This window comes from Argiope bruennichi, chromosome X2, assembly GCF_947563725.1.
Source record: "Argiope bruennichi chromosome X2, qqArgBrue1.1, whole genome shotgun sequence".
In the NCBI taxonomy this organism is placed as follows: Eukaryota; Metazoa; Arthropoda; class Arachnida; order Araneae; family Araneidae; genus Argiope; species Argiope bruennichi.
In genome coordinates, this window is record NC_079163.1 from 125,492,162 (window position 1) to 125,509,902 (window position 17,741).

The 17,741-nt window shown below is 29.7% G+C and overlaps 1 protein-coding gene across 1 annotated transcript in view; it reads right to left on the reverse strand.

Annotated features, from left to right (window-relative positions):
• Positions 1-5,972, reverse strand: part of LOC129959873 (troponin I-like) — a 29,680-nt gene extending 23,708 nt beyond the window's left edge. The window contains exons 1-3 of the mRNA XM_056072768.1: positions 5,955-5,972; positions 4,796-4,927; positions 4,576-4,699 (exon numbers count right to left, since the gene is read on the reverse strand). Of these exons, the coding sequence (XP_055928743.1) occupies positions 4,576-4,699; positions 4,796-4,927; positions 5,955-5,972 (274 nt within the window). The remainder of the gene's footprint in view (positions 1-4,575; positions 4,700-4,795; positions 4,928-5,954) is intronic.
• Between the last annotated feature and the right edge of the window lie 11,769 nt (positions 5,973-17,741).

Genomic DNA, 17,741 nt, shown 5'->3' on the forward strand with positions numbered 1-17,741 from the left:
GTTCTTTTCTGGTTGTCTTCACCTCCTCGAAATTGGAAGCCCTTTTTTGCTAACAGGACTTCAGAGATCTTGGACCTCATCCCTCAAAATAGATGGAGGCATGTACCGTCTAAGAAAAATCCAGCAAATATGGGATTCAGAAGTTTGTCTCCTAAGGATCTGCCAGACTGTCGCCTATGGTGGGAAGGCCCTACTTTCCTATCATCATCAGAGGTTGATTGGCCAAAGCAACCAATATTTAAAAACATTGACTCTGTCCTTAAAGAAAGGAAAAAAGCTGCATGTGTATTTGCTGCAATTTTGAAAAATGATTTAATAGATATATTAATTTAAAAATATTCGTCATTTACTAAGTTAATTAACGTAATATGTTTTTGTATTAGATTTATAAATAATTGTAAAGCTGATAACGTTAATAAGAATTCTACAGGTATAATTGAACTTTTAACTACAATGGAAAGAATTTTTGCTCGTAATATTATTGTAACATATGTTCAAAATGTATTTTTTGATGCTAAAATTAATTGTATAAAGTCAAACCAACCAATGCCAAACAAAAGCCCACTATCAGCACTTTGTCCATTCATTGATAACGACGGGTTGCTCAGAGTGGAAGAGCGTCTTCAAAATGCGTCTTTGCAGTATAATGCAAAACATCCAATCATATTACTTAATCAGCATATGTTAAGTATTCTAACTGTTCAGTATTTTCATATTTGAAATTTGCATGCATGTGGTAATTTGTTAATAGGTATTTTACGCCAAACATTTCGGGTATTAAATGTTAAAAGAATAGTTTAAAAACGTGTATTAAATTCTGTTGTATGTTGTAGATTTAGAAGTAATATGTCAAAACCAAAAATGGGAGATTTTCCTAAGGGACGAGTGACTCTCTACAGACCATTTTTTGTCTGTGGCATTGATTATGCAGGTCCAGTTTCTATATTGAAGCACCGAGGCAGAGGAGCCAAAACAATGAAACGTTATATTGTTGTATTTGTATGCTTTGCTACGAAGGTTTTGCATTTAGAATTAGTAACTGATTACACGTCCGAAGTCTTTATCGCTGCATTGAAACGTTTTTGCTCAAGAAGGAGCACACCTAAACATATTCATTCGGGCAATGGAACTAATTTTTTAGGAGCTAAAATTAAGTTCAAAGATTTATACAACCATTTATCGAAAATTAATCTAAATCAAAGGGTTTCTTATGTTCTTTCTCAACAGGAAATTGAATGGCCCATTATCCCTCCTTTGAGTCCGCATTTTGGTGGACTCTGGGAAGCTGGTGTAAAATCTGTAAAAATTCACTTAAAGAGAGTTTTAGGAAATTCAAACTCAACATTTGAAGAACTTTATACATTATTAACTCAAACAGAAGCGATATTAAATTGAAGACCTCCAGTTAGTTTAGATAATGATGATGTAGACAACTTAAATGTTCTAACACCATCTCATTTTGTAATTAGAGATGTAATTACTAGTCCCTCTGAGACACTGGAAGTGTCTACACTTTCATTGAGGAAACTCTGGGATATTGTCCAAAAAATGAAATTAAATTTATGGAAAAGATGGCATATAGATTATTTGAGCTGGTTACAGAATAGAAGGAAATGGAAAAATTGTTATCCAAACATTAAAATCGGTGATATTGCAATTATTAAAGAAGACAATATTCCCTCAGCAATATGGCCTCTTGGTAAGGTTGTAGCTACACATCCTGGTAAGGATGGGGCCATAATAGTAGTAAATATAATAATAAATATAATAGTATAATAAATATAATAGTATAATAATAAAAATAGTAGTAAATATAATAATAAATAATAGTAATAAATAAATACTAATAAATAGTTGTAAACTTTGAAAGGGCTTTTTAAAAGGCCTATAGTTAAACTTTGTATATTATCTGTGCATCAAGAATGACCTCTTGATGGCTGGGAGTACGTTTATGTGATTTTATTATTTGTAATTTTTGTTTTCATTTAATTATTTTATTTGTATTTTTTATTTTTTGTATAGTTATTCATATAGTAAATATTAATTAATACTGAACATAGATGGCGCAGTATGCTCTAAACCATATGTATATTTGGAATGTGAGTGAAGCGCACCTAAGTTTTTTCTTCTTATTGTAAACACTTCAAGTTGTGCAATTGGTACAAGTAAGCACCTCTAGCTCTTTGTTAGCGGCAAAAGGAATAATGCGTTCGCTCTTTGTTAGAGGCAAGTTCTTCATTTAAATATATATTATTTTTTTTCCTTATATACGTGTGATCATCGTCCATGTGTGTTGTTATATGTGTGTGTGTGCGAAAATAAATTAAAAAAAGACAAGAAAGCATCTTTCCTTGGATTAAAACACACCCAGCAACAGAGAGGAATGTCAAAACATCCAGATGCTAAACCTTTTTTCCCTTATGAAAAGACTCCTCAAGTCATCAAGAATCAATCAATCACCAGCAACCATTGTCATTAAGTGTCAAAAACTTCAGCCGGTGTTAGCTGCGAATTTATTACAATTGACACGTGCTCAAGAGGCGGTCGGCCACAAAGACGGATTCTTAGCAGACATTCCCTCGATCGAATTTAGACCATTGAGAAAGCGGTGCTCAACAGATATTGCGTGATAGAGAACTCAAATTCACCAATGGGAAACCGGAGACGGATATCCGATGAAAATAAAATACAGTATTTTTTTTTCCAGAGAAGGAGAGAGAGGCTTCGAATTAGAATTCGGAGAGACTCCCGTATGCGGAAAAGTTGTTCCTTTTTTTTTTTTTTTTTTTTTTTTGAGAAGCTCCGTGTGATTCGGGCTTTTGTGTTAGGGTCCACCCGATAAAGATCGGTGGTTTTCTGGAACGGCCCTGGAGTATCCATTTAGAGCTAACAGCAGTTAACGATTTCTTTTTGGTGACTTATTCTCCTATTTGGTCGAGGAACTGTTTCGTGATTCAGCTGTTATTTGATTTTTGTAAATAATATTAACCTAAATGAGAACAAGGGGTTCTTTGTAAAAATATGCGGTTGCAAATAAAATAATTATTTTGTTACTCTACTCTGTTACTTGATTGGTCTTGATCAAAATATTACAAACTGCTACGATGCACTCCTAAGACCATGAAGCTTTGAAGGCCATTTTAAATCACAGCAATGACCTTATAATTTTTACAAATTCGAATTGTACTTAAACTTTATTCGCACACATATAGATACTGGTAGAATGAATGTAATTTTTATCATTCTATGCATTTCGTAAAATACGTCTAATTCCCGAGTAATGTACTGTTGCAGTTGTAATATTGTCTTCGGTTTGATGCATATTGCTTCCTTACGAAATCACAAGGCATATTCGCCTTATCGATTTTTGAAGCCACGTCATCTTTTATCTTCAAAAATGTTGGTGATTGTGGTACCAAGGCTTTTATGTGTAACATCGTCCTGGATTTTGCTCTTCATGTGTGCGCAATAATTTTCGCAACGGCTGCTAAAATCAAGAAAATTTTGCAATAGGAAGAAAATTGCAAAAATTTCTTCTCGAAGATAACTCCCTTCCACAAGATTTTTTTCCGCCTCTTCTTTTTATGGGCACCATCCCTGTAACTGTAGATTCTGATTTTCGAAGAACTACGTTTTAAACAATGAAATTATTACTAATGTATTGATCTAAAGTCCGGTAAAACCTGCTATCAGAGTCAGAAAAATCAATGGCGACATAAAATGCCGGAGAAGCGAATAGCAATTCGAAGCACATTGATAGAAATTGGATATTACACACATATATCCGATTCTGTTTCAATTTTCTTCCAATCTCTGGAGAAAAATGCTAAATAAAAATGCCGCTAAAAGCTTATCCTGTAATTCTGCACTGCAAAAAGTATTTGTATACTATTCAATTGTTATGTACATAAAATTACTAATTACTTCTGGCTTTTTGCCTTTAACGACTTGACCAACACAAATTGGGCATGGGGAGTATGGTGAACGGGAAAAGATTGTCTTGCCCAAAAATTTTCTAAAATTAAATTTTTGTAATGGACAGATTACATATATCCAAAAATTTGAACACGTCATGGCAATAGAGTGGTAGCACTCCAAAATTTATTTTCAATAGAGAAAATTGGTCAAATTCGACATAGCATGGCATGGAATGGGAGGTTCGATATCCCTCCTCCCACTCCATTTTTATCACGCCATTTAGATTCACAGGAAAGGGAATGGTGTGGGGAGAAAGAGACTTGGAAAGCATAGAGTAGTGAATTGGAGGAGGAGGTTGGAATAAAGCTGGTGTTGCAATTGTCCAGATTAAGATAATGTCTATAGAAAAAAAGCCTATGAAATAAACCAATAGCTGATAAAAATAAGAAAGAAATTGTAAAATATATAAATGGAAAATGTTTCATATAGGACAGCGCATATTATAAAAGTTTTATTTTCACTGTGTAACGGGTAAGTCACATGCTTCTTTTTTACGATTTCATGGTCTTCACTTTCAGCATTTTATTTTTTTATCATCTCATTCTTATTTTCTATTTATAAGTAGAGAAATGTCTTCAAAGAAAATCACCTTCCTACCTTCATTTGCATTTTCCACATCTTTGGGTTGTCCACATCTCTCTGTTATCATTTTCTTCCTTTCTTCCGCTTTCCGTTCTTGTTCTCTTTTAAGTTCTTCTGCTGCTTTTTTTCTCAAAAGAGTCTGTCAAGAATCACTCAAATGTATTAAGAAATAAATAATAATAAAGATTACTTAAAACACGATAGTTTAATAGTGATTCAATGTAAAAGTTCTTACTCGTAGCTTTTTCTTCCTTTCCGGTGTCATAAAACCTCCTTTTTTCGATTTTTTGGATTTGGTCGATTCTTCGAGCCTCTTTCGAACTTCGGCCTTCTTCCGCGCTTTTTCTTCTTGCTTGCGTCTTTGTTCCTTCGAAAATTTGAAATGACGTTCCTTATCAATATTTTTTAATTATTTATTTTCAAAGCGTAATATAATAAAATCCATTTTTATACTATAAAATTATATTAATTACAAACTAAAATGCTATATTATTTACGTGATAAAGGTTTGAAAATCATTTTAAAACATACTTTCTCCTTGTTACCTTTTGTTTAGAGAAAATAGTAAATTTTATTTTAGAAAGATGAAATATAAAAATTTATTGTTCCATGTTAAGAATTTTTGAAGTTTTCATAACAGTTTTCTACTTATAGCGACTGTTTCAATATAAATTTCTTTCGAAGAAAAACTTCACTATTTTTAATCCTAATTTATTTTTTGTGAGTTTCAGCTTTGTACGTAAATATTGAGTCATCGATGGACTACATGTATACTTTTATTACAATAAATCGTTCCTAAAAAAAGGAATACTTTTAAATATTTTCAGTTAATGACAAACTTAATTTGATTTCGATTCTTTAATGAGAAACAGGTGAAAATTTACAAAATTACACTAACATATCATTGTTAATATATATATATATATATATATATATATATATATATATATATATATATATATATATATATATATATATATATATATATATATAATATGGCGAAATTCAATTCACTACGATTTCTTTATGAAATCAGTGTTTTTGGAGCCTTCAATTTTGCTAATATATTATATTTGATTTTTTTAATTTATTAGAACAAATGTAATTTGCATTTATTTAAAATAACTTCATTCTTAGAATGACTTAAACTTTTCATTTTCCAACGATTTTATTTCTAAATATTGGCAGTATGAACTGTCATTGCATGCTTTTACACAGATAGAGATGGATTATTTATCGAAAAAGGAAATCAAACGTATACAAGAATATTTATTTTCACATATCCGCGTCACAGCTCAAGTTGATAATATTTATTTCCAAAAATTTGGAAATAATTATTTTCGAATGTCGTATGTAAAAAAAAGAAAAGAAAAAAGAGACGTCGAGATATTTACCTCTCTGTTGAAGGTCATAAAGATTTCATGAAAGAAAAAGAAAAAAGTTTTGTTATATGAATAGAATAAATAATATACATGTATATAAATAATATTAAAAGCTTTTTAAAACACTATTTTATTTATGTAATAACAGATTTTTTTTTTTATAAAAATGAAATGTTAAAACAAAATCGTATAACGTGAGGCGCTGATAGAAATATTTTTAACAACCTAGAATTTTGATCATATCTACGTTATACTTCAAATTTAGTGAATTTTTAGGTAAATCCTTACTTATGATATTCATTGTGGCTTAGTTTCTTTATAGTATTGTTTTCAGCCCCTCACGATTTTGCGATTTTGTTTTGACGTTCATGATTTTAACGTTATTGTAAAGTGTAATTTTCTACATATTAGCACTTTAACAAAAACTTACTTTCTAAAAACTTTTTTATATTTATTTCTTTTTATATTTTTAAGTCTTAAATACATTTCCCATTTTATATTATAACCATAATAGAATATTGCAATCAATTTTCTCAGTCATTACCCGATAGTGTGTCGCATTGACCAAATAACCAATAATTAATGTCTGTAAATATCAAAAGATTATATTGTTATCGGGAATACATAACTGTACAGGATTTCAGGTCTGCAGTGAAAAATTGGTTAGCAAATTTAGCAAAATTTGTCCCGTCTTTACTAACAAGAAAAAAAAATAAGATAATTAAAAGTGCATTAAAATTTTTTTGTAAAAACAAAAATTGACTGAGTATTAAGCAAACAAGAATTTATGCCTACATACTTTGCATATCTAAACACATTTGAATTAAATTTATCAAAGATTGTGTATTGATATCATTTAGGCTAAATTAAAAATTCGCTCTGAATATTAAAATTTACTTGCCTAAAGATTAACAGTTCTACACTAATCACAGATTTGAATTTTCTAGTGGAATGACGCTTTAAAATTAGAATTAAAACCAATAATTTTCTTGTATAAATATAATTGCATCTTTATATCATGTTTAATAGCAAAAAGCAATTTATAAGTATCATAAGAATAATTCAAACTAAAATAGCAATTACTCTTAATGAAGCAATGCTTTTCATTCGTACCAAATAAATATTTTTCAGCTCATTATAATTTTATTCGTCATTTTTTAACCGCAAAAAAATTATATTCCTTTACCAAAATAAATTAAATGAAATATATACAAATCAATGAGACAATAATTAATATACTTAGATAGATGATTATTATTATAGCGTTACTTTATCAATTCGAAGTTGATGGGCTATTGTAAAAATTCGATTTGTCCAAAATCTCAAATAAACTGGTATAAAAAGATTACAGGAATAGAAATACGAAACATTTTAGTGAGGCCAATATAGGATCATTCTTAGTAATTACCAGATTTAATAATTAATTGATAAATAGGCAGTTTTTAATTCTAATAAATGATGTGATAAGAATTATAGTTAAATTTTAAATAATTTTAAAAATCGTCTTTTCAGTCAATAAGTAAGCAATTTCAATAAATAATGTGGATTGTTAATAAAGAAGCCTATTTTAAATGCAATATTTGAAGAATAAAATATCACTTTTAATTAATTTTTTTCAATTTTAAAAAAATGAGCATTTTTATTGCTTTTTTCTGAATATGATGCGCAGTATAAAGTCCTCAGTTGAATAAAGAGCATTGAAAATTATTTAATTACGATCATTGATGATTTAATTTACAAACGTATTTTACTAACAAAAACATTTTAAAACGAATTTTTTTGCAATTTTTTTGACTTATAATTAAACAAATAATTCGAATTATAGATAATATTTCAACGTTATGGTAATAAGAAATTCAGGGACAGGAGGAAAGTACGAATTATGGATGAATTCCACTTTAAAGCATTCGAATTGGCCAATATACAATGAAATTGCTTTACATTTCATTTGCGACCAACCTAAAGAGGAATTCTTTTGCACAATATAAAATTATTGTTATAAATATGAAATTATAGTAAACTTACAAGTCCGACATGTTTCTTCAAATATCCAGAAGTGACCTAAAAAATAAAATTTCATTGAAAATGTTTATCAACCGCAGAAAAACAATTACATTGAAAAGATTAAAATTACAAATTTCTGAAATTGTAGGAAACTAAAAAAAATTTCTAAATAACGGTTTTAATAAAACGCATAGATATAGCTGAATACATGTATTCCCTCTGAAATATTTTAGTTTGACAAATTTAACAATTTAGCCACGCTAACAAATTTTAGAGAATACTGAATTTTACTGAAAATATATTCTTGTAATTTAAATCAGTGTTGATTTCAGAAGGTTAAATAATGTTTAAAACAATAAAATGGATAAAACTGTTACCAAATAAATATTTATCATGAAGAATTTAGATTTTAATACGAAGGAATTTATTAATTCAGATTTCGAACGTGCGTGTTGACACTAAAAAATTGCGTATTTGTTAATTTTATTTGAAAAATTTTGTTAAAATATTTATGGCATTCCTACTGTTTAATACTTTTATCTGAGATTTTCAACTAACAAAAGTGAAGAATGTTCTTATAAAAACGAAATTCTTACAAATTGTATAAATTATCGTATGACCTTTTAAAGAGCCATATTTTATTAATAGCGTACAAATGAATAAAATTTAAAAAAATAAATAAGTCTGAATGGTTTAATATTTTTCCTTAGAACTCTTTAGTTTTTTTATTGAGCTTAGTTACACGATATCACCCTATCGAGATATAATTTTTTTTTCAAAATAATTAAGATGTGTTTCATTCAAAGGAAATAAAAGTCCTTTATAAAATTACAGGAAAATAATTCAGCAAAGCTGAAAAATTGTCAAATATTTTATCCATACTAAATTGTACACTTAATTAATTAAATTTTATAATAATTTAATACAACATGCTCCAAGAAAATTAAATTATAAATCTATCAGCAACAAAAAATTCCATAGTTTCGTAAATGATCACATTTCACAAAAGGAATAATATAACTTTAAGACAAGAATTGAAAGAATCTATAGCCACTCAGAATCGGCAACATTATTATTAAAAATTTTAGTGTCATAAAATTATAAATCCAGCATCTGTTTATCAAAAGATATTATATAGCTTTTCCCATGGTTGAATTTCATGAAAATAGCATACAATTAAGACAAGAACGGAAGAAAAATGAAATGAAATTGAAGAACAACGTTATCATAATTAAAACTTTTAGCGACAAAAAAAAAAAAAAGTATAACCCCGACACTATTTATGAAGAGATGTGCTATGGCTTCACCCTGGTTAAATTTCATAAAAGAAATAACATACTTCTGAGACAAATATAGGTAAAATCAAAAGAATCTTTGGTGCACAATGGAAACCTTAAAGGCAATGGCTCTAAAGACTTCTCTGGTTTTTATCCATGGAATTTCTGTGATAAATTCAGACTTAATGGTTTTCATCGGGTATCTTAATCAGACTAGAGCAATAAAAATAAGTACCTTACACTTGAGCAGTTACGGGAAGAGGCGCCTTTGAGCCCAAATTTTGCGAAGGAACCACGAATCTCGAATTTTATTCATAAGCAGGTGGGAAGATTGGGAAAGCGTCCAAATAAACAGAAATAATACTTTGCCGGCGAGCGAAATGTAAACAAGGTTGGAAACCATAACCCAGTAAGGGCATCCAAACGTCACCACAGGCATCGAGTTCATTTCATCGCTGAGCACGAATTCAGTTAAGGGTGGGGATATAAAAAGAAGATTCGGCCATTTTTTCAATCCTTCACGTCACCTTAATTTCTCATCCTGTCACAAGAATAGATATAACTTTTAAAAATGTTTTTTTCGTGTGTTATATTGTGAACACTGAATTTTTTATCTGAATCAACAAATTTCATTACGTATAAAACTCGTTAATTTATAATTTTCTATGTCAGAAAATATTTTATTCCCTTTGAAATCATTTTTATCCCAATTCATGGTATTCATTTACAAGTAATTCCACCATTAGTTAAAGAGACTTACTGATAGACTTAATTTAAAATGTAAGATTATTCCTTTGAAATGAGATTTTGCTTTATCTACGATTTCTTGAGATCATTCTAAATTTGCTGGTACCTCACGGCAAAGTTTTTCCAAATTTATATAAGGAATCTTATTTGAATTCCAATTAATTATACCGATTCATTACTCTTTTTTTGCAATGAAATATTATGTTTAAAAAAATTGGTCATTTCATAACTACATCGAAAGTCATTTTATTTTTTAACAACTTTTTTCATATTCAAAATTTTTGACTTAATCGAATCCAAATAATTGTTTACTATCAGACATTATTTAGAGGCTTCTGACATACATAAACAAGGTACTTGTTTAATAAATTATATCTTATATCCATTAATCATAATGTTGTTTTTTTTAATATATACCGTAATTTCGGATAAAGACAGTAATTTTCATTTATTCTATGTAGTATAAATGTGTGGAAAGGTTTATTGAATAGAAAAATTCGCGCTTAACTGCATTTATATTTTTTTGTCAATTACACTAGTTTCTCTGAATGTTCAGTTATTAAATGAACTAGCCGCCTTTGGCGACCATTTTGTTCGCCCAGTTCACCAACTTTTTTTTTATTGATAAATGATTAATTGATTATTTGATAAGACTGAAAAACATGAATTCAATCAGTATACTACAAATTAAAAAGTATATATATTACGAAATCAAAGCGGAAGTGAGAATCCCACTACTGAGTTAATGACTGGTGAAAACACTCGATTGAATGTTTTGATGCATAGTTTGAATTCTTTCATAATGTTTGAAAACATTTTTTCAAATAATGTATCAAACTGAATTAAAAATATTCTTTTAAAGAGGAAATTGTGGAGAAATAAAATTGATGTCATTAAAAAGATAATTTTTTTGAGTTTTAAGATGATTCAAGGAACATTCTTTGTAAGACAATTGTTTTGGAAAATATGAGTACCAGTTTCCATAGGGAAGTTAAAACGATACGGCTAAACTTTAAAGTAATGTACGGTCACCAAAATTGAAAAATTTTGAAGCGATTTGTCTCCTTTTTTTTTTTTTTTTTTTTTTTTTTGCATTCTCTAAAAGCCATTTGTTACCATTTTTGCTATCCATCTAGAATAGCAGTTTTTAGGCGAGTTTTTGGACGATTGGTTTTGGCAAGATTTTGATGTGCATGTCGAGAAACCGCTATAATCTGAAACCTTATTATGATTACTTATTTCGTGATGGTTAAGCCTATTTTTGGGCTCGATTAAACTTCTTATTTGAAGGCTATTTCTTTATTAGATTTCTATCTTCTTTCCTCTAACTGAATATACTTTTTGGTGAGATGGCGGAACATCTCCAGAATATTTATAATAATATTTTGCATCTCCATTAATTAACTGAGAGAAACGTTGGATTTAATGCACCTGTATAAATATTAAATGAATGAAGCAGTCTGAAATTAGTACAATAGTTTGTTGATATTTGAATGTTGCCATTCTACAGTAAGTAATAAGTGCAATTTCTGTGCCACGTACGTTAGCGTTTTATATATAGAGATAATCTATAAAATCAAAACTGTAATTGTACATTTATGTAAGAAAGATATTAAGAATTATCTAATCCGTTTTAATTTTCCACAAGTATTATTCCGTGTTCTCACCTTATCTTTTTCATACACTTGAAGAAGTATATGAAGATGAAAATTCTGATAATAAGAATTTATGATATATTTTGATAATTTCATTTTGGAAATTGTTATTGATTATCGTGATTTGTATTATCATTGAAATCATAAGCTGAAAATGGGTCTTTTTAATAATATCACTTGTTCCTTTTCAATTTAATAATATGATTTTCTGTAATTGTCTTAAAAATTCCCTAAGCTAGATTTTTGAAATTTGATTGCATTTTAGAGATTATATTGAATTTGTGACACTGATTTTTTTGTCAGTTCTTTATTATCAGTTGAAGTTTGGTTAGTTAGATGAACTTTTCTTTTTGAGGCTACAAGAGGACTATTTTGAGAGAGATCTCGAAATTTTTAACCATTAACAGATGTTGAGGATGATACCTTAATTGGCAAGCACCGTCCTATAAGTTTCACATCTTCCCAACGTGAAGTTTGGCTCATAACAGATAAAATTACTGAATCTTCTTATATATCATTGGAAGAAAAGGCATCGAACCCTGAACACCTAGTTCTGATTCCGACACTCTGCCGCCAGAAGGCCACCATGATACCATTTATTAACTGAAATCTACTTCTTAATGAATTGTAAAGAACTGATGATGAAATCAAACTTTTTCGATCATTTTTATATTAAAACCATTGTTGCATGATTCTAGTAGACTATAACTTCATTTCATTAAATTTTGAAATTAAATTTTTTACAATGTGTTAAATTTCAAAATTAAAAATTTGATCAAGTTGTTGGAAACTCAAGAATCTTTTTTTAAAACCAGGTTTCCTCTTTTTTTTTTTTCCCCCTCTCAAATCTAATATTTGGAAATTTCCTGAAAGAGATTTCATTGCATATGTTTCATATAGAATTAAATGAAATCTGTAACTCTGAACAATCGTACAAAATTAAAACAAAGCTACACAATTTTCTAAATTCTTTGGAAATTTTTTTATTATTCTAAAGTGAAGCATATTTCTTTATTAAAAGAAAAAAATATAGTAGAACGTGCATATTCAAAAGAAAGTTTTGATGAAAATAGTGTGCAAAATGAATATTTGGACTTTTTGAGAAGATTATTATTATTTTTTTTTTTATCTAGCAGTTCATGCTTTGTAATTGTCATATCGGATAGGCAGACAAACATTCTGAATATGGATTTCGTATAAATTTGTTGAAATCTACAAATTTGATGTAAGATTATATAATAAATTCCATTCGTCTCTCTTAAAGTAATTTTGAATTATTGTATTAATAGACAGGCATAATTCCAAAAACGTGCTTTGTCGACTGGAACAAGTCTGAAATATGGAGATACATCAAAATCTCGTATTCGGAATTTGTGTTGATTAAAATACTTCTGTGAGAAAATAAAAAAAAAATAAATAAAAAAGGATTGCTTTGGAGATGGGTGAGTTTCGAATCAGAATAGACACAGTACATTTTTCTTTTGAGTCAGATTTCGTGTTGAAATTTGCTGAATTTGATAGAATCTAACTTATTACTACTCCGTCTTTAGCGATGAACCTAACCTAACCTTCAAAATATACGACAGCATTTAAAATAAAATATTACTAAATTAAATTCATTCGTATACAAAAGAGCATCAGGTGATTAAATTTTATACTAAAAACTTTTGAATATCGTAGATTATTTCTCCTTCTGATGAGTAGTGTTCTATGATATTCTTTCTATGTCTAAGATCCTTCCTTTTCTTTTTTTGATTTTTATTTTTGTGTATTCATTATTTAATTTCTAATGTATATAATTTTTTCGTATGCAAAGAAAATCGTGTAATCGTTAAAAAATTCGAACACGGGATTTTGACAGTCTGGATGTTTCAGACCTTGCTGGTCCGAAGAATACATTTTTGGAATTACCATTGTCTGTCTCTCTATCTGCGACACGGTAACGTAGACAGATGAAATTTGCTGTTTCTAATGGCACTTGTTATAGACAAGCCCACTGACTTTGGAAGTCAATGATTTTAAGTCAAGGGTGCATTTCTTGTTTTTTTTTTTTTTTTTTGTTTTTTTTTTTTTCAATAGCGACATTTAGGGCCAAGAATACGACTTAGCTATACACGCGTCATAACCCTTTTTACGGGCGAACTGGACTTCATTCATGCATTTCATTCACTCATCCACAGATCGTAATTTAGACCTGAATCAAAGAACGATCACCCCTGATCCAGTAACCCCAGTGGTATTACTCTCGACATGGCGGACTTTATGATCACCACATATTTATATGTGCGCCAGTCGCCACACACACACACGGAGATTTTTCGGCCGGCGGGGTTCGAATTCGCAACCCACGGGACGCGAATCGAATACCCTACCGACCAGGCTATCCCGGCCCTGAAAGTTGGCATTTTGAGCTGACATTCAATTTGTAGATTTCTGTAAAATTTAGAACGTAATCCATTCTGAAGAAGTGAACACGATAACGTATATAAAAATATAGGAGCTCGATAAACAAAATTTGGAGCACAAGTGCAGCATCCAAAATTTAGATCTATATCAAGTTTTGAATAAGATTTGGTAAGGGGTTCACAACTTCTGCATGCATATAAACGCGATAATTCTAAAACGTAACAATTTAAGCAAGCGAAATTGATTCTCAGTTTTACCATCTAAATTGTAGATTTTAATCAAGTTTTGAACCAAATTTATCAAAGGGTTGACCGTCTGTTTTTTTTTGTTTTTTTTTTTTTTTTTTTTTTTTGCACTTCCGTATGCATGTAAGCGCAATAATTTAAAGAAATAAAATTTGGTATCTGATCTTGTGATTACAATTGTTGCTCCATATCAAATTTTGGTTTCAATGAGTCAGAGAAAAGGCTCCAATATACATATTCGATGTTGGCATTTGTGTATAGCAGCATTCAAGGTATTAATCGCCAAAAATCGCACATTAGACTCAGTAGAAATGCTAGCCTGAAGCCAAATATCCATATTTTGTACCTATAATGCAGCAATGCTACAATCTTTTTATGTTCTAATGAATTTAAATATACGAAATATCTTCCTTAAATAGTGTTGAAAGCTGTACTGGGATACTTTTTAATACTTTTATACAATAAGCTTAAAAGCCATACAAATGACTGAACTCAAAATGTATCTCTTTGGCAACAGATTCTAAGCATTGTTCAACTAAACATATTTTAGAGTATTTATCCGATTAATAGAAAATTTTTCTGTTATTAAATAATTCCCCTATTTTGAGATTTAAAGCGGTTTTGTTGAAAGAAGTATTCGAGTGCTATCTTCATTTTCAAATTGTATTTTTCTTTAATTCGTTCTATACCAATATGTATGTATTTACATTTTGTAACACTTTTCAAGAATTTACATGTGTATATATATTGCAAAACAAACAAAAAAAATTAAATTAGTAATAAAAATTAATTTAAACGAAAATCCAATTTGTTTGTCTGTTTGTTTTTTAAATTTTTGTTTATTGATGTTTTAAAACTTTGAAAAATCTTAATCCTTATCTTAAAAATTCTTAATCTCTCTTATGAAATATCATAAATTATTTTTTCAATATTTTTATTGCTAAAATAGATATTTGCTATCTTTGTATTGTTGCTCTAGGTAGCTAAGGGGACGAACTTCTCATCCCAGAATATAAATGATCTCATTAAACACACTTCACATTAAAATAAACTTCCTTTAATAAGGAATACAAATATTATATCTCACTGCAAGATGATACACTATTAACAAATAAATATAGCTGAGACTTGAAGTGCAATTGCTCTATGAAAAAAAAAAAATCAAAATCAGCATTACTCAATTTTGTTCAAAACCCATATTACTGATAAGTATAATATTCTATATCCAAGGTGTAAAAGCAACAGCGCTAAATTGAAATTTTCATTAGAGCGGTGGAAAGAAAAATTTAGCCTTCAGCTGATGGAAATCTCATGCTATCTGGAGCAAAAAAAGCAACAACACTTGATGTCTCTTCAGATCTCGTGTTAACAACTTGCTGGAATATTTTCCGCTCAAAATCAAAAGTCCCGACGGGTCATTGAATATTAGTAAGGAAAATTGGTATCAGTATTCTTAAAGTCAAGATAGACTTACAATGCGAAATTTTTATCACCAAATATAAATTCTTTCTACTCATACTATACACTCGGTCCAAAAAGTTTGTAAACTCTGGTAAAATACATGTTTTAACAAAACAGAAAGGCATATAAACACCAACTACAAGTATGTTTATTCAAACCAAATGTGACTTGCCTTCAAGGAAACATTTAAAAAAAATAACAATTTGTATTTCAGTTATATAACAAAATAAAAACCGTAAATATTCCAAACGTTTATAAAATAGATGATATTTCAACGAAAGGCGCTCAATATAATATTCTCAATAGTTTAAAGTTTTTCCATTTTTCAGTATGACATTGTATACATGTTTTTCCACCGACATAATTAAGGTCTGTAATATTTCTGGTTCCAAATCGTATTATGACCTTTCAATGGCTGTCTTCAAGGCGTTCAATGAATAAAATTACCCTCCATTCTCAAATATCTTCCAAGTCATAATGCTCCATGCATTCTCAATTGGGTTTAGATCAGAACTTATCGGTGATCACTTAAGATTAGTAACATTTTTAGAGTTTAAATAATTTTTCGTAGCATTGGAGGCAAATATGGGAACATTATTATGTTGATATTCCTCATTTCTATAAATGTATAAAATGATTTTCTAGTGTATTAATGTATTTAGGAGAATTGTGTCGGCCATCTAAAAAGTTTAAACTCACTTGACCGTTGAAATCGAAAGTTGTCCACACCATCACTGATATACCATTACTTTGCTTACTGAAAAAGCTCCTGGGCCCTTTTCGTAAATTATGCCAATACTTAATCTTCCTGTCAGGTAAATTTTTCTCCTAACAGGAAAATAAAATATTCCATTAAAAAAAATCACTGAAAACGACAACCATTCATTTATCACCATATGATATAGGGTTACGAGCCCTTTGCAATCTCTTACTAATATGGAGCTTTGAGAGTGGTGACATGTCAGTCATGTTACAACCTGGAGATGAGCAACAGCATGTCGACTTTACTAATTTTTTCCTCATCAGATATGATGAAGATAGCAATTGGATAATACGTAAATTATGGACGGATGAAGCATATCTCTTCTTAGCAGGGGATGTGAACTCCCAGAACTCCAATCACTGAGTGGACGAAAATCCTCAGGATATTACACCATTTCCTTTACATGAAGTTAAGGTGATTTTATGGTGTATTATTGCAAGCACATTTGTTCTCAATCCTTACTTCTTCGAATAGATTACCTCTATAAATATGAGATTGTGCTCCAACACAAGTGCTCGGTATACAACAATGTTACAAAGTTACTTCCTTTCAGAAATGCAGCAAAAAATATTGTTAATGAAAATGTATGGATGCAAGATAGTGCTCCTTCACGCACCTACTGCAACAATATTTTGGTGATAGAATCATCTTCCTTAAATTTGTGATCCCCGACATCATTTCGATGAATTTCTGGTTATCAGATTATCAGCAAGCTGAGGTATACACACTAAATCCATGAGATTTTTCAGAATCGAAAGATGCTATAAAATGTGCAGTTATACAGATTAATCCTCCAATGTTAATTTCGCCATTGTTGCCAACAATGCATGCTGGAGATCGTCTGAAAAGGTGGGAAAACTAGCGATTCCAATGAAAGTTTTCTTTTTCATCTCCTCTTTTGTGTCATCCTTAGTCCTTTATTATACCCCTCTTCTCAAATGATTTAAGCCTTCAATTTTCATCACACGCGTTCATCCCAACACCATTTGTCATTTTTAAATGCGCCGAACAATTTGGACAAGAAAAAGTGGTTTGGTGAATTTTTTTTTATTTTTATTTTATTACGGCGAAAAATGGTGAGATTTTTTTACTATAATCATAACCCCGAAAACTCTGTTGTTTTAAATCATCACAATCTCGAGCGGATGCCTTTAAAAACATTTGAAGCTTCCTTTCGATTGGTTGAATGGATAAGCCGCTTGAGTTCATACATTGGGGAAGACAAAATAGAGAATTTTCTA